The sequence below is a fragment of the Lepidochelys kempii genome, chromosome 12, assembly GCF_965140285.1.
Source record: "Lepidochelys kempii isolate rLepKem1 chromosome 12, rLepKem1.hap1, whole genome shotgun sequence".
NCBI lineage: Eukaryota > Metazoa > Chordata > Testudines > Cheloniidae > Lepidochelys > Lepidochelys kempii.
In genome coordinates this window covers 40,780,508-40,797,958 of record NC_136391.1, presented here as the reverse complement: position 1 = coordinate 40,797,958, position 17,451 = coordinate 40,780,508, and the positions used below count along the sequence as shown (strand labels likewise).

The 17,451-nt window shown below is 54.9% G+C and overlaps 2 protein-coding genes across 13 annotated transcripts in view; one reads left to right on the top strand and one right to left on the bottom strand.

Annotated features, from left to right (window-relative positions):
- Positions 1–10,454, bottom strand: part of ZNF276 (zinc finger protein 276) — a 22,702-nt gene extending 12,248 nt beyond the window's left edge. The window contains exons 1-10 of one of the 5 annotated variants that reach the window (XM_073308283.2): positions 9,892–10,454; positions 6,976–7,285; positions 6,624–6,670; positions 5,402–5,899; positions 4,069–4,147; positions 2,677–2,757; positions 2,086–2,196; positions 1,933–2,008; positions 1,244–1,361; positions 790–889 (exon numbers count right to left, since the gene is read on the bottom strand). In XM_073308283.2, the coding sequence (XP_073164384.2) occupies positions 790–889; positions 1,244–1,361; positions 1,933–2,008; positions 2,086–2,196; positions 2,677–2,757; positions 4,069–4,147; positions 5,402–5,899; positions 6,624–6,670; positions 6,976–7,285; positions 9,892–10,078 (1,607 nt within the window). In that variant the 5' untranslated portion in view covers positions 10,079–10,454. The remainder of the gene's footprint in view (positions 1–789; positions 890–1,243; positions 1,362–1,932; positions 2,009–2,085; positions 2,197–2,676; positions 2,758–4,068; positions 4,148–5,401; positions 5,900–6,623; positions 6,671–6,975; positions 7,286–9,891) is intronic. The other 4 variants (XM_073308284.2, XM_073308286.2, XM_073308285.2 and 1 more) reach the window with 4 other exon arrangements.
- The window catches only part of VPS9D1 (VPS9 domain containing 1), a 25,969-nt gene continuing 18,798 nt past the window's right edge, over positions 10,281–17,451 (top strand). For 5 of the 8 annotated variants that reach the window (XM_073308274.2, XM_073308279.2, XM_073308275.2 and 2 more), the window contains exons 1-5: positions 10,647–11,502; positions 14,194–14,286; positions 14,948–15,104; positions 16,245–16,356; positions 17,303–17,365. In XM_073308274.2, coding sequence (XP_073164375.1) covers positions 11,304–11,502; positions 14,194–14,286; positions 14,948–15,104; positions 16,245–16,356; positions 17,303–17,365 — 624 coding nt within the window. In that variant the 5' untranslated portion in view covers positions 10,647–11,303. The other 3 variants (XM_073308276.2, XM_073308273.2, XM_073308278.2) reach the window with 2 other exon arrangements.

The following is a 17,451-nucleotide window of genomic DNA, read 5'->3' as shown; positions in this document are numbered from 1 at the left end:
TCAAGCAATCCAGACTTCTCTGAATCAGTGACCTGTCCTTATTACTTACCAATTTTTGCATCTACTGGGAGCTGAGGCAACACAAATTAGAAAGCTTGAGAGTGAGCCTGCAAAGGGAGTGCAGTGGGGTGGAGCTCAAAGGAATCTTGGAAGCAGATAACTGTCTAGCTAGTTTGACCAGTAAAGGGAGACTCACAATTGGTTCAGATCATGATTAGTCACAAACCCAATGTACAGCCAGGAAATGTCTCCCTTTAGTTACATCACCTCCCTGCTGGTACGCTGAGAGGGCAGAGAAATCCCTACACTTCCTAGCATAGGCAGCAGGTCCACCAGGACTCTGTTTTCCAGTCATGAAAGGACTTCTTCCAGGCCCTAGTTTATTTGAACTTTTCTGAACCTGACTTCAGAGAAGTGTCTCTAAATGAATTCCTTACCTTGGCTTTCAGAAATGTGACCACTACCTAATCTCCCTCAACTTCCAATCTGCATTTTCTGATGAAAACGTCAACATCTTACAGTAAGATTCTTGGATGGGGCCTTTTTCTAAACAACATTTAACTATACACTCCATGACTAGTGGAAGGAAACCATACAGATTCCACATTATGGTTTTCAGTATTCTTTAATCAAAGTGCTGCAGGGTTTAGGAAGACTGAACAAATAGGTCACACACACTTTAAGAAGCTAGTAGGGCTTCACATTTTAAAGGGGTCTAATCAGTGACCCTGTCTATTCATTTACTTTATTACACCACTATGATGTGTATAAGGACCAAAGTGCACTTACTGGAGGGGCTTTGCTCCTGAATGGCGCATCTGATGGACTGAGAGGTGTTTACGTTGTTTGAAGGTCTGCCCACATTCATCACAGATATAATTCCGTACCTCTGCAGGGAGAACAGAGATGGTGAAGGAGTCACTGGCACTGCTGACACCTTAGCACCTCAAATGTTGATACACAGAAGCCCATGTTTACCGGAAGCAATTTAAGCTAAACCATGAAGTTCCTTCACTAGCACCTGATGTGGGAAATAGCTCAAATCCTCCCAGAAGATAGCATAGCCTGGGGGCCTATCAGTATCAAACAAACAGTGGAAAGGTGGGGAGGGGTGTTAAGCAAATACCACAGTGACAGGGCAGTTTCATACCCAACACAAGGTCTTGGCACAGTGAAGTCATCATCTTGTTCTTGCATAACACCCTCCCTTCGGTTGTGAGCAGCCACTGTCAGCAGGAAGTACCTGTATGAATGAGTTTCACATGGCGCTGTAGGTACCGATCGATCATGAACACCTTGTTGCAGCCAGGGTGGGGACAAGGCCTCTCCCGCACTTCTTCATGATGCTCCTTTATGTGTTTCTAAAAATAAGGATTGGAGACAGGAGTCTTTTATACCCTACTAGGGGTCAGAAGTTAGTTCACACTCCTAATCAATAGCTTACATAGCACAAGCCAGAAGGCTCAGTGGCAAAAGTCAGCAATGCAGGCCTACACATCCCAGCTAGTTTCACTATATGAAACAACTCAAGCTTGCATCCAAGCCTGAAAGTCCATTGTTCTGTAGGACTTTAATAGAACATTGTTAAACAGTCTTTCCACCAACATTAGGCACAAAGCAGCTCATTTAGCCAGCAGCATTTCCAAAAGGGCTCCCCAGCAAGCCAATGGCTGAACATCAGGACACAGCATGCGTCAGAGACCAGTTCCTCTTTCCACTTGGAATGGAACAAAGACCTCTGACACTACACGGGTCACACAGCTGAACTATTCACTTTGACCTACCCCATCCCCATCGTTCAAGAGAAGGGAACAGAATGCCCAGATACCATTCTTAATTCTCTACTCACATGAAAGGTGTCTCGTCCCCCTTTAATAGCTCACAGCACCTACACTGGAAATAACACAAGCCACATGTTAATTCTTAACTTACCTTCATGCCATCGGCCCCTCTGTACACCGCTGTGCATCCCTGGTAAGGACACTTGTAGATGGTAGGCAGCTCCTCCCTGAAAAACAGAGAATTACGCCAGTGAGACTGTGCTCATCTCAAAGGGTCTCATGCCTCCTTGCTCAGTTCAGTTACCTTTCACATTTGATCTTTTTTTTCCAGCCTGGCTTTGGTCCTGGCTTCTTTCTTATTTTGGGCTCTTCAGCCTTCTTCGCTTCTTTATTTTCACTCTTTTTGTTGGACCCCCTATGGCAAAGAACAACAATAGAAAGAGATGAATGAGAATGTTTGATATTTCATTTTTATTTAATTCAAGTCTAATTTCAACTGAAATGGCCCAACTAGCTCAGCCATTTAACCTGAGAGTAGCACAGTAAAGGTCTAGAGAAGCACACGTGCTCTCTGCACATGAGTGGGGGAGGAGGAGGAATGCAGCCCCTGATAGATCACATTCACCTGCTGTGCAGCTCAGTGAATCATTCTACTGAGGCTCCGTAAATCACATCTCTACGTGCCAACAGGTTAGGAAGGGAGTGAGGGAGATGTGGAAAGTTTGAGTTCTGGGTCATGTGAGAGAAAAAAAAAAATTTCTTCCCTTGGTTGGCCTCCCCCATCCCAAAAAAAACCAAAGAAGTGGGTCAAGGGACGCTAATGCCTATGCTATACCTATTCTGTGGATAAACAGAGGCACCAGAACCAAGTTCAGTGTTTAAAAAAGCCCCTTACTTCTTTTCCGGATAAGGCTCAAAGGAGTCATCTGAAGATTGCAAGGTTCTCTTATCATTTTCATCTTCACTCAAGAAGTCTCTGAGAAAGAGAAGAAACTTTATTATACATGGTTTGGATGAAACTTCAGCACTAACACTCCAATTTGCTGGTTTCTTTAGCAGACATCAATATTTGTTCTTTAATCTCCTGCACAAAAAGTTATGGCAACTGAGGTGCAAAACAGTCTCTTCCCACATCATCTCTTAAAGCAAGAAAGAAAACCACATGCCAAGGAACACTTGAAACTGCAAAATCTACTACTTTGGAGACTACAGCACAGCAAAAATAAATGAGTATTGTAATGAGAAAAAAGTCTGGCCATGCAGTTAAAGAGAATTATTGGAAGTTGTAAGAGTGGAATTGTCACAACCAACCTCTGCAATAGGACAGGCAATTTTGCAGAGCAAGAACGTAATACAATTGTTCTGACACAAAGTTAATTACTCTGCAGCTCATTCCACATTCTCCTAACAGCAGCCAATAGGCTTGGGCTTTTTATCCTAGTTATAGAAACCAAAATAATCCTGGGGTTAAGAAGGAGACGACAGAGCATTCTGGCATCTTCTATGTAAGATTTTTCAGGCTCTCAGCTACATTTTGTAATTAGGCTTGCAAATGGCAGGTTAGTACTTTTGACACAGAACAACTCTACTAAACGGTCACTTATTTAGGAACTTTACTTTAGACACCCTCTTTTGGGAATCTTGACCGAATCTTCTTTCACTGTTACGCGGGGTTATGATGATCGCAAAAATTGAGAGGCTCTAAGTGTCATTTACTGCCACTCAGCAAGTTCACATCAAACACGCTCCTTTTGTAAGTAAAGACAAGATTTCGCTAAGTGCAGTCCGATATCTGACAACCAAGATGGAGTCTCCTTTAGATATCCACACCAATGACTATTCTGGAATCCAGACTCTCAGTAGCTGAGAACGAACGAGAACTATGAGAACGAACTATGAGACTGAATACGAAGCTAGATGGACCTGCAGTGCTGGCAACCATCTCACCAGACCCAGCACAGAGCTGGGCAATACCAAACTGGGTCCTTGAAAGACATAGGGCAGCTCTGCTGGGAAACTTTTTCAGAAGCTGCTAAAACATCTATCAGGGACTCCAAATGCCATTTAAAGAAAAATGGGACACAATTAGGAAAAACAAATCCGGGGTGTCAGCTCAGTGAATTTTTATCAAGATCACTACAAAAAAAGCAGTCTGCCAGATGCTGGGTCCAAGGGAGGAAGGGGGTCTCCCATGACCAGGTCACACTGGAGAATGAGATCCCCTCAGCTGACCATTTTCATGCTTGCAAAGAACATTTAGGCTATTTTAAACCCACTCTTCTCTCACCCCTCAGAAAGGTCACTGAACTCGTCTTTTACCCGCTCATCCGATGTTGAAGACAGAATCTGCTTCCCACTCAACTGTCCTAGGAAATAAAAGAGAACGCTGCGTATTACAAACAAAAAGCAGCTAAAAGAAGCCAGCAAACATTGAAGAATTCACTCATAGCAGCTGGCTACGTACACTCTCTTTGAGGATGGGTTAACCACATATGCGACTGCAGAGCTTTATAAGACCTGGGGCCTTCACCTCCTATACTCTAGGAACTGTTATGGATCCTTTTTGCCCAAATGCCCATATAAACACCCTTGGTTCTGACCCATACCAGTTTCTGATTTGTAGTTGTAATATATCTGAGACTAAGCAGCTTTCAATTACATTTCCTCTTGTCAGCCCCAGGAAGTCTCACTCACGCCTTTTTCAGATGCATGATCCAGAACACAAGGTGGAGTCACCCAAACCCACCTGTTTAAAGTCAGGAGATAATCCCTAGTGGTGTCACACATGTCACCTTGAGAAGGGACAAGAGATGAAGGTGCCAAATCAGGCCTACAGGGTGAATGGAAGCAGCTCTCTTAACACTAAGTACTTACTGGTCCACTGCTGGAATCATGCTGGAAAGTTCCCCATGAATGTCTGAGGGCAGTGACCAGGCGCTCCCTGGTTCACCACACACCTGCTGTGGTGCTGGAGAGGGAGGAGGCAAGGCCATCCACCCAGCGACCCACCTTTTATTTATTAACAATGAGGGAAACTATGGTAGTGTAGCACAGGAGCGAAGAGCTAACAACTGCACTGAACTGTACAAATGGTTCTCTCTAAAACACCTGCACACGATTCATGGAACAGCCTGGGAAACACATACAGAGCGCTCCCAGATTGCAGAGGAGCCGTCCTCCCCACCAAGGCCCATTTCGCTCACTCTGCACTTATCATCTGGAATCTCCACTGGGGCAGAAGCAGGTCTCATCCCCATCAACAGATGGGGAAACTTGGGCACAAAGAGGCAAAATGACTTGCTCAAGGCCACAAAGCAAGTCCGTGGCAAAGCCACAATTTGAATCTAGGTGCTTCTGGCCCCCAGCCCTGTGCTCAGAGCCCAGCTTCCACGGTTTATTTTTAAGTACACTTCCTTTTCTGCAAAGCTCAGTTTCTAACATCAACATGGACTGAGTTTTAGGTGCTTTCGATTGCTGTCTATGCCATCCTGGAGGACCACCCATTCCAGAGGTGATAGCACTGTCAGAAAGTTCTGCATGGACCCAGCCTCCGGGTCTGGGGAAAAGGGCCTTCACCTTCCCCATACTGTTGGAGGTCACTTTTTAGGCAAACCTCTTACCTGGGGGACTGCTCAGTGGAGAGGCTGACTGGGGCAGACTTTTCTCCTGGGAAGGGACTGGACTGTCCTGTTGTGAATGAGATGAATTCCTGCTCTGTGGCAACTGATTCTCTGCGCTTAGTGGCTCTGATGTGGTCCCTTTGTTTACTGGCTGCTCGCAAGTGACTGTCCTTGCTGGGGCAAGCTGGGGCCTGGGAGCAGAAGCAGCCCCAGCATTGTCTGCACTTGCCCCGTTGTCAGTCAAACGCTGTGCTGTGCTCTTGTTCCATTCCCACGTAACAGACAAGGCATTATCGACAAGCACTGTGCTGCAATCAGAATCTGTATCCATAACATAGTCATGCCCATCTCCACAGCCCCACACGGCTCGAATTATCCCACAGTACTCGGAAGATAACACACTCTGCAGGCTTGGCACAGACTGGCAGTTCCCCGCATGGTTGTGGGTCCACGTAACCAAATTATGCAGGCACTGGGGGCTGGATGTGATCAGGTCTACTGTTCAAAGGGGAAAGAAGAGCATGCAAGCAGTTAGTCGCTTTGGCAGTACCAGGCTGTTGGACGGTGCTTACCCCCACTTGCATAGCATGGTGATGGGTTGCTCTGGTATCTATCTGCCTCTTTATGCCATGCCCAACAGCTAAGCTGAACCATTTAAAAACATCTGAAGAGTGTGGCTAGAAAACATCCAGAGTTGATGGGGAAGCTCAGGCAGGCAGAGGACCCAAAAGCACTTTTTAAAAGAACGCATCAACTGGAATTTAATGGACTGGTTTTAAAAAATAACCTGATAAATCAGGAATACTACAAAGCTGTTTTCTGCTTCTCTGCTGGCTTTGAGGGGCTTTTGGGCAGGCCCAAGAACGTGATGAGATATACTCAGTCCCAGCCCTCTTCCCCTCTCTGTGCGCCTTGCTGCCTCTTCAGCTGATGCCACTCCTGGAAACCCCCTTGTGTGGAACCTGCTAGGAGAGTGAACAGGCGAGATCCCAGAGCACTGCACGACCCAGGAAGTACAAAGGACCATGAAGAAGTGACACTGGCTAGACACACACAACTGTCAAATGCACTAAAGGAACAAACTGAAGGGAACTTCTTTAAATGACCAGATTTCAAGTTAGTGGCGTCTGTCTGAGTGTCCAGTCGAAAACCCCAAACCCTTCTTCGACAGTATCACAGAACAAACAAAAAATAGTTCCAAGTAATTCTGTACTGCGCTTACCCAAACAGGGGGCTTCTGTATCTGGCTGTGGCTGCACATCACCGCTCCTACACACAAGACAAAGCAGCACATGAAGAATCTCTTCCAGGGAGACAGCAAGTCAGGAACACAGTAGCAGCTAGAGACAGGGCAGTAACAACACTAAGGTATCTAAACGTGGCAGTAGCAGCTAAAGGATCACATGCTGTCTACAGAGAAAACAGATTCAGCCATTAGCTGTTTACAGCTGCTAAAAATACATACTGTCCAGGGAGTTCAGTGCCTGGAAATTCCACAAGTAAACTAACATATACAAATATACAGAAATTTATGACTTAAAAAATGAACGGGAATAAAAAAGCTCAACACATACTTTCCTTTTGACTTTATATGGCCTGTGGGAGACGCATTCACCCTCTGAATAAATGTTTTGAGGATGCTGCGACATTTGTAAAACTGGGCATGGCATTTCTTGCAGACATATTGCGGCAGAGCAGGATCTTGTCGGACTGCTACCCCGACCAGTCGCTGAAAATCTGTGAAGAACACTTGATCCACACGTCGCTGCTTCTCTGAGTTCTCTCCTGTTACAGGGACCTTCCCGAAAGCATTCCGCAAGCTCCGGGAGGAAAACTTCCCATGGCAGAGTCGGCAATACCCTGTGCTCAGGGCTCTACCGATTCCTAAGTAAGAAGGAAGGATGAAAATAAGTCAGTTCTTACAAATGTACAGGGACTGTCGTGTGTTTGTACAGCACCTAACACAACAGGCCAGACATGGTTGTGGCCCTTTGTTGTGCAACATTTGTACTGTGCGAACACCTATGACTTCACTCTAAGCCAGTGCACTGCCTCAAGAGTCTTGGGTGCAGAGCAACCCGGGCACTCCTTCACTCCAGCCCAACATCAAGGTAGTCATGCCTGAGGAGTTAAAGGAACAGCTGCATTGGAGAAGCCAGCAACCATTGCTGTGTAAACCTGTGTTCAGGACAAGCAAGGGCACCAGTGAAATGGGATTAAGCAGCATGATGGGACACAAACCTCCCCCTCTAGAGTTTGTCAACCCACAAGGGATTACTTCAAAGTAACACACCCCGCCTGCCTAAGGACTGAGCAGCCTGCTGGCCCAGCACCATGCCCGAGTGTGACTCTCCGACCCTCCCATGGCGGCCTACTGCACTCCTGCTGAACTACCCTGTAAAGAGGATTTCAGTTCTGCCCTTACACAAAGTGACAGTTACTAACTGGCAGCAGCAGTGACAAGTCTCTCTCAAAAACTAACTCCTCCAGGGGGTGGGTGACTACGATGCCACTGTATCCACTTACTCCCCAGCTGCATACAGACCACTGACTGACTTCTGTCCACATGGGCTTGCCCGACACCTGACCCAGCAAGGGAACACATAAGAAATTTCTGCCCACTGACCCTACAGCACATGCCTCTGAGAAGCCAGTGCAACATTTCAAATCTTAAAGCTTCACAGTGCACAGCCCCCAGTGTGCAGTAGACACAGAAACCAAGCACTGATCACTCAGGCCCTAGCCACCCTGTTAAAGTTAACAGCTGTGCTTAGCCCACTTGACAGGTCAATAATGTCAGTGTCCAGAACCCTAATAACGGCATTTGTGGAAAACTGGGTTAATGTCAGTGCAACAGCGATGTCATCCAGCCAGAACCAGAAAAGCCCATGGGCCTTCCCCAACTGGTCAGCCTTAACCTTGGCCTCCCTACACCCTCCCTGCACTACAGCTTCTCCTCCTGCCCCAAAGCCCCCACCATGCTCAGCTGAGTGCACAGCCGTTTCACAGGCTCGGGGGTTTTGTACGGGGAGGGCAGTATGTACCAATGAACGCTAGGAGGGGGACAGGTGGGAGCTGCAACCCCTTCTGATACCAGGGAATCCAAGCAGTCACCTAGCCCATTCCCCTCACCCACGTCTGCACTGAAGAGATGACTGCCTTGAACTGCACAACGCTCTGCAGATGGGGAGCAGCACATGGCCGTAAAAGCCCTCCCTGCTCAATTCGGAGTGTCTTTACAGGCAGGAGAAAGCTCAGACACTACTGATGGCTTTTGGTAGGGTTTTATCATTAGTTATATTACAAATGTTGCAACTTGACTTCATGTGCAACTGTCTCTGCTTTGAAAAGAATGTTTCCCCTTCAAACAGGCAATGTAGCGGTTTTAGGCACAACCCTCAAGGCGCACACATCTGTACAGGTTCGTACAGAATCAGTGCGCTCTCAAAGGCCACTTGTCTGCGGCGTCCAGTGCTGGCACTTCAGAACAGCCCACACGCTTGGCGGAGCGCACTGTCAGGGAGAGCTCGTACTTCCCCCCCGGAGCGAGCACCAGCTCACGCCCGGAAGCAGGGCGCTGATAACACTTGTAATTCGCATCCCGACTCGCCTCGCTGCCAGTGGAAACCTTTCATATCCATCGCATAAGGGGCGGGGGCGCCTTTAAAGGCTGAAAGGGTTAGCCAGCCTGTGCCCCAATGAGCTCATTGTATTCTGTCACACTAATCAGTGGCCGTGACTTACTGCGGACTCTACATTTCACTTGAACAGACAACTTCCTAACGCTGCTTCTTTCCGGCAGATTTCTAATCCCACAATCTGGACCAGGCACTGCTATTTCCCCCACGTCTCTCTCTTCTTCCACGAAGGAGTGCCGCCCTGCCAGCAGCTAAACCCCTCCAACCCTCTTCCCAGGCGGGCCCCACGCACGTCTCTTCGGAGGAGAAGGGACAGGGGACGGGTGTCCTGCCGCTTTCTGTGCCTGGAGTGACAGTCGCCCACGGCTCCTCCCCTGCTAGCAGAAACCGCGTTTCCCGGGCGAAGGAGCCCGGGCCCCGCCGCCCCGAGCTCCGGCTGCCGCGCAGGGCCCAGGCGCAGGGCTGCTGCTCCCGGGACGGCCCGGCCCCGGCCCCGGCCCCGGCCCCGGCCCCTCTCCCCCACTCCTCCGGGCCCTGCCAACTCCGCGGCCCCGCGGCCCCGACCCCGGGCCACCCTGCGGGGCTAGCGGGGCCTGCCCCAAGGCCTCCTGCGCCCTGGGGCCGGGCCCTCCTCGCCCGCCGGCTCGCTCCGGGGGGTGGACGGAAGCAGGGCCAGCCGGGCCGGGCACGGGAGGGCTCAGAGGCCACGGTGACGGGCGGGGCCAGACTGCCCAGAGGCGGCCCGGAGACCGGCCCCCCCAGCCCGCGGGGGCGCCAGGGCTCAGGCCCGGGGTGGGGGAGGGGCGCGGGTCGGGTCCGGTCCGGTCCGGTCCCTGCCCCGCCGGCACCCACCTGCCTCCTCGGCGCCGTCCTCCGGCTCGGGCGGCGCCGGGGCCCCGCGCGCCCCCGGCCCCGCCCCGGCCGCCGCCGCCGCCGCCGCCTCCCGGGCAGCGCGGCCCCGCCGCCCGCTCCCCGCCCGGGGCTCCGGCCTGCGCCCGCCGGCGAGGGACAGGAACCGGCCGCGCCGATCCCGCTTCATCGCCGCCGCCGCCCAGGGCCCGCTGCGGGCGCCTCCCGCCTCGGCGCTGGGGCTGGCGGGGGCCGCGGCGGGGGCACAGCGGCCCCTGGCGGCCCGGAGGAGCCGAGCGCAGCCGAGCCCCGCCCCACGCGTGTCCCGGCCCCGCGCCCCCCCCGTCCTCGTGCCGCCAGCCCGGGGGGGGGGGCGGCTCCAGGGGGCGGCCGCCGCATTCGGTCGCTTATCTCGGCCACCCCGAGGGCGAGGGATTTCCGCCCACGACAAGGTGGATCCTGCGGGATTGGCCCCACGCACGGCCCCCGCGGGGCAGCGGTTTGAGCTGGCGGGTGCTGTGGCCGGGGGGCGCCCACCGCGCGCTGGGCTCTGGCCCGCCTTGGACTCGGAGACCTGAGCCGACCCTTCCGCCCGCGGCTGAGTTCTCCCTCCCCGCAGCCGGCTGGCGTGTCCTGCGTGGAGGGGCGTTCCGCTGAGCCCGCCCTCGCCCCTGTACAGCCCCTTCCTCCGGGTTACCAGCTGCCGCCGCGGGCCCGGAGCCTCCCTTCCGCCTGGGCGCTTCTGGAAAGGTGGACGGAGCCTTTTACCCGCCTGCCTCCGGACAGTCCGGACCCCTGACCGGGCCCCCGGGGTCTGTCCACGCCCTGAGGCAGGGACCAGCTCCCCGTGTTTGTCCGGGGTGCCCAGCACGCTCTTGCAAAGAACCAAAGGAGGGGGGTGGATTTAATAATAGTTTTTCGGATGGTCTTTGAACTAACAAAAAGCTTTTTGGTCTGGTGTGTGGGTACTGGGCTTCTTGTCCTGGCTCTGCTGCAGACTCCTGAACGTGGGCGAGTCCTTCCACGGATCCGTGCCTCGGTTTCCCCTCTTGCGGAACGGGGCTCCTGATCGGTCACTACCCAAGGGGGCGGAGGAGGGCTGCACGGATAAGCCCACGGGGGTCTGTGGGGTGCTCGGACACGGCCGCACGGTGCAGTCTGGGTAGCCGCCGCGGGCTCAGGGGAAAGGGAAGCCCCAGCCCCGCCGGTCGGGCGACCTAGACGGCTCCCCAGGGAAAGCCGGGGGGGGGCGGGTCCCCTGAGGGGCCAGCCCTGGCACAGCTCGGACCGGCCGGGCTCCAGCCCGGCCGCTCAGCGCTAGCTGCCCCGCAAAGGTGCCCGGCGCTGCACAGACCAGCCCGGCCGCCACGAGCCCCCTCCCGGCCGGGCGAGCCTGGCGGGAGGCGTCACTGAGCATGCGCAGTAGCAGCATGGTCGCTGCTTGCAGCTGCGGCTCAGCCCCGGCCCCGGCCCCGCGGGCTCCGAGCGCAGAGGGGCCCGGCCCGGCCCCGGCCCGTCATGGCCGCCGGCGGGGACGGGGCGGTGAAGCCGCTGCAAAGCGCCATGAAGCTGGCGGCCGCGGCGATCGAGCTGGACACCGGGAACCGGCCGCGGGTGAGCGGGGCTGGGCGGCGCCCCCCGTGTCCCGCGCGTGGGCCCCGCTGTGTCCCGCGTGGGGGCGGCCTTGTGCCCAGCGCTGGCACGCGGCTGGGGGCGGCCTCGCGGGCCCGGGGGGGGCGGTGCTGGTCCACGGCCCCCCCGTGTCCGGGCTGGGGGGCGGGGCCCACGACACAGCGCGGGGCTCTTCCCACCCGTGATTGCACCGGGGGCTGGGCGGGGCTTTCCCTGCCGCCCGGGGGGGCGCCCGGGCCTGGTTGTGTTGGCAGCCGGGAGGGGCAGGGCAGGGCCCCAGGTTCCTACAACAGCCCTTAGCTGGTGACCTCTTGCTAGGCGGGGGGTGCAGAATTGCCAAGGCCTCTCCTGGGAGCAGACCCTGCGCCCAGGTCTGGGGCCTGCCCGGGCCTGCCCGTGGGCACTCGCTGTCCGGTCTCTGTGTTGGCCTGTACAGGGCGTGTGGATGGATGACAGGGTCTGCGTCTCCGCTTCTCTCGGGTGCCTGCTGCAGGACGCGGCGTGCTCCTAGCGCCGGGGGGCTGGTGTAAGACGTGACCACGCAAGGGGCTCTCGGAACCGGGGGGAGTGAACCCTTAGATTCCACAGTGCTGGCGCTGTACAGAACCCTGTGAGACTGGGGTGTGGGGACCCACCACCTCCCCCAGCCTTTCTCCCAAAAGAGGCCCCCCCTGCACTCTCTGGGTTCCTTTGATGCGCTTCAGCTGGGGGGTCGGCTGCACAGTGGGTCAGGCCTGCAGGTTCTGTGGCTCTGATTTCTGGGTGAATGGGTGGGCGGATGGTGCTTGGTACAGGTGAATTTAGTAGAACCAGCTGCTCCTGAGCCCCGCCTTCTCTGTCCCTTCTGGTCGATAGGAGGCCTACGTGGAGTACCTGAAGAGCATTAGCTACATTTCCCAGGCCCTGCTGGAGGAAGCAGCGAAAGGTACAAAACGGCTTTGCCTCTGGCTAAAACGCTGTTCTCTCCCATCCTCCGAAGGGTGGGTCACTGCCTAGTTACCCCCTTGGAGGCACTCGCCTGATATTTGGACGGAGCCTCCAGAGATTAAAAGCTGTAATGAGAACCCCCAGCCTGGGAGTCTGCTTCAGCAGGGGTGGGGCTCTGTGGTTTAACCCACAATTTAATGACTGTACAAGTGAGCTGTGTGAGTTCTGTACACCTCCCTAAAGAAATACAGCCAGGCTGGGACAGCTCTCTGGCACGGAGTAGCTGTCTCCACGCTCCAGTCACAGCTGCCTCATTCCTCCAGCCACCTGGAAGGTGGCCGGGATTGTGTGGGGGTGGGCAGCGGACGATGTACAGTCACGTGCCTGGCAGTGTTGCTCTCTACCCACATGCACGCAGCAGCATCCCTTGGTGGAAGGGAACTGCGGACCCTCAAGATTCCCACTAGCAAGCAGTGTCTAGCAAAACTTTCCAGCACTAACCACCAGACTTGCCACTTCCCTGGTGAAAAGCAGACACTGGACTGCTTTTCCTTCACTCTCCGAAGGCTTCACAGCCCTGAAACATTCATTTTCCTTCATGGCCTGACACCTGTCCCCTGGGCCCGCTGTGGAGTTCTGGGCTTTCAGGCAGGCCCTGTGTAGTGCAGCCGGTTTATGCACCGTCTGACTGCGTGTATGTGCCAAGGACTAAAGGAATGAGGAACAGCTTCACCTTGTTGGCTGCCTCTGTGCCGGAAACACAGATAATTTAGTTGGTGTTGGTCTTGGGATGATTTAGTTGGTGTTGGTCCTGCTTTGAGCAGGGGGTTGGACTAGATGACCTCCTGAGGTCTCTTCCATCCTTAATATTCTATGATTATATAACCATATTCAGTCTTCACATAGCCGCAGTCTGGACGAGTGGATCAGCAAATCCAGTAGAACCCCAGAGTAACAAACCCCTCGGGGATGGAGGCTAGCCGTGACTCTGAAATGTTTATAACTCTGAACAAAACATTATGGTGGTGGTTCCAAAAATTTACAACTGAACCTTGACTTAATACAGATTTGAAACTTTACTAGGCAGAAGAAGAATGCTGCTTTTAAATGAAAGAAGCACAGAAACAGTTTCCTTACCCTGTCAAATCTTTTTTTAAACTTTCCCTTTATTTTTAGTAGTTTCTGTTGAACACTATACTGTTCTGTACAGTGTTTGCTTTTATGTGCCTCTGCTATCTGACTCCATACGTCCAGTTCCAAGTGAGGGGTGTGGTTAACCGGTCATTTCGTAACTCTCAGGTTCCACTATACCTGCCGAGTCTGTCAGCAGAGCACTGGGGCACTCTGCAGCCAGGAAAGGGTGCGGCCTCCCTGGGTACCTCTTGCAGTTTGCTGGACCCAGAATCCTCTGGGGCCCTGTTTGGTGGCACTGGTGGGGGCCTCTGGAGGCCGCGCCACGTCGTGTGGAGGGTCCCAGCTTGGAAAGTCTCTTGCCTTAGAAGGCCCTGGAGACAGGCAGGCTGCAGTGCTCAGGGAACACTTCCCCTTGCGGCAGGCCCTGTGTCCCAGCTGGCCAAGGAGGGTGGGGCAGAGGACAAGCTCTCTCTGCCTGTTGGTTATAACACAAAGCAGCCCATGGGGAAAAGAGAGCTGATGCTGGTTGGAGGCCTGGGTGGGTCAAACTCGCTCCAGCACCTTCCTGTCTGGGAAAGGAAACCCACTGACCCCACCCCTTGCCTGTGCCAGGTGGGAGCGATGCCATGACACCCGACACCCCAAAGATGCTGAAGCTCGCTGAGCAGTGCTTGGAGCGAGCCAAGTCCAGCACCGCTGTGCTTGGTGAGTTGCCCCTGGCCTCAGGGTGGAGACGGGACATGGCCTGCTGGGCTGAGCTCTGGGGAAGGAGGTTGCTTGGGGCACAAAGCACCTGCCTGTCACCTCTGGGAGCTGGGGCCAGTCTCTCTCCGGCAGACACACGTGGTTGCAGAGCCACCACATGGGCTATTGACCCAGGGTGAATGGGATGGCCCAGGCTAGCCTGCTGGGCCCCCACCCCCAGGGAGAGTGGGTAGGTCTGCCAAGGTCAGGGGAGTGGCAGCAGGAGGTGGCTGACCTGGATCTGTAGTGGCGGAGGGAGAGGGTGGGTTTCATTGATTCTCCCCCTCCCCCCACAGCAGGAGTTGGGAGCCTTTGGAGGCAGAGTCCCCAGGGAGGGGAGACTGGTGCTGGCTTCCAGCAGGAATGCAGCATTGCCTGCTTTCCTTGCCTCTGGTGCTGACCCCAGAGACCCGGGAGGCAGCAGGGCAGCAAATCCCTGCCAGTGTCCTGTTCAGGTGCCCATTCTGGAGACCTCTGGGTGCACAAAGCAGCTGGGGCTGGCTTTCCTGGCCCTGCTGCTCCCAGGCACTCAGCAGCCCCGGCTTTTCCTGCCAGCCTTCACTACTTGTAGTAACTTCTAAACAAAACACCTGCTTTGACCCACATCTTCCCCCAACCCCAGGGAAGGTGAAGCCAGCAGCCCACGAGAGAGGCCCCAGCCCTGCTCCCATCTCTAGGCACCGCAGGGTCTTCTCAGATGAGGGGGGGAAGCTGTCTCCCTTCCTCCCCCCGGAGATCTTCCAGAAGCTGCAGATCACCAAAGCTCAGGGCACTAAAAAGTAAGTGAGGTGGAGCTGGGGAACGTTGCGTGGAATCTCCCCAGCCCTCCAGGGGCTGCAGGCTGTGGGGGCTGTGTGTGGGCGAAGAGCCATCTCTTCCCAGTGTAACCATGTGCCATAGTGCTGGCTTGGCCCAAGCAGGGAGGTCCGGTCCTCTCCTCTCCTCTCCTCTCCCTGTGTTCCTGCTTCAGGCTAGCAGGTGGCGGCTGCATAGCTCAGCCATTCCTGAGGCCAAGGAATTGGATGCTGCCTGCCGAGACCTCCAGGCCATGCCCGGGATGTCCCCAAAGAGCTCTGGGCTCCCCCAGTTTTGTGTCTTGCCTCCAAGGAGGATCTGGGTGCTGGTTTTCTAGCAGCCCCCCTCAGAGGTCAAGGCTCCCAGATATTCAGGCCTGAGGCAGCTTGGCAGGGGGAGTTCTTTGGTACATGCCATTCTGCCCACGCTGAGCCACCAGATTCCAGCTGCCTGCGTGGAGCCCGGCTGTGATGCTGAGGGGCAGGACCTCAGGCGGGGGCTTGGGAGATGGGGTTTCGTTCCATGAGCCCCTCCTGCCAGGGGAGTAGTTTCCTCCTTGGTGGAAGAGAACGTGGAGGTTCCCGGTGCAGGGTGCTGCTGCGCCAGGTGAGGAAGGGAAGAATTGTGTGGCCTTTGAGCCTGTCCAGGTTGGGTCAGAACATGGGTGAAGAGAGACCCGGGATTGTCTCATGCAGCAGTCTCTTGATCTGCTTTCAACTACCTGAAAGGGGGTTCCAAAGAGGATGGCTCTAGACTGTTCTCAATGGTAGCAGATGACAGAACGAGGAGTAATGGTCTCAAGTTGCAGTGGGGGAGGTTTAGATTGGATATTAGGAAAAACTTTTTCACTAAGAGGGTGGTGAAACACTGGAATGCGTTACCTAGGGAGGTGGTAGAATCTCCTTCCTTAGAGGTTTTTAAGGTCAGGCTTGACAAAGCCCTGGCTGGGATGATTTAACTGGGAATTGGTCCTGCTTTGAGCAGGGGGTTGGACTAGATGACCTTCTGGGGTCCCTTCCAACCCTGATATTCTATGATTCTATGATTCTGGGCAGGGCTGATCCAGGTCTCACGCTCAGTGCGGGGCCAGGGCAAGTAATTTCGCAGCTCTTGTGTCCTCCCAGGGAGCTCACCCCGCTGGAGGAGGCATCGCTGCAGAACCAGAAGCTGAGAGCTGCTTACGAGGCCCGGGTGGCACGGCTGAACCCCAGCCAGGCTGTGCAGAAGACTTCCCTGGCAAGTGGAGACCGCCTGGCGCGGGCAAGGAATGGTGGGGGAGGCTGGAGCCCAGCCAGGCTCCACAGGAAGCCTCCCAGCATGAAGCATGGAACAGGCAGTTCTTTCATGGCACATCCTCTGTGCTTTCCCCAGGGGCTTCCCCTAAGTGGAATGGGTACAAACGCCAGCCGGAGGCTCTGTGAGAGCAGAGTGCTGGGGCCCAGATCTCTGGTGTACCAGTCCCTGCTGCGTGGCAGCCAGGCTTCTCCAGCTGGGGCATCGGGAGAGCCACATTCAACAACATGGCTCTGGGTCAGTCTTAGCTGTGGGAGGGTGGGTGTGAGCTGCTGGAGAGCACAGCTGGGATGGCTGCTTCTTCAAGAAACCAGGCTCCCCAGTGCGGGGATGGCCCAGGGGGTTCCCCTGCCACCTACAATGCCCTGCTGTCAGAGTGCTGAAACGGGGGGGCTGCAAGGGGATCATGGATCAGCGGAGCCCAGACATAATGGGGGGTAAAACCAGAGGACATTCCCCCCACCCTCCCTGCCCCACCTGCTTTGGAATAGCCTGCAGTTGCTGCTGCCTCAGAGCATTCTGGGTAGTGGCATGTAAATGAGCTTGGTTTCCAAGTCGCTGCCACAGCCCCTTGGCCCTGAAGAGGGGCCTGCCCAGCCAGCTGCATGGCCCTGGGCCCTGTACCACCAGGTGCTCTTGTTTGCATGTCCTTACCCAGAGTGCCCTGCAACTCCCAGCCATCCAGGAGCTGCATCGGGCTCTGGGAGCATGTGCAAAAGTTTGGGCATTTCTGGGGTGCAGCCAGTTCCTTTCTGAGCACGCTGCATGTGACGGATGGCCTGGCCCATGCTCTATCCCCCTTCACTCGTGCGCAGGGCTGACGTTCCAACAAGGTAGCGGTCACAGCGGGCTTGAGGGAGTGCCAGTGAGGCCTGTCTTTGCCTTGCAGACGCTGACCCTTCAGCGGCAGATGATGGAGAACCTGGTGATTGCCAAAGCCCGGGAGGAGACGGTATCTTTCCCATCCTGCCCCGGCAGCAGCACGGCTCCCCAAGCACAGAGCCATGGTGCTATTTTATTATCGAGAACAGCAGGGGC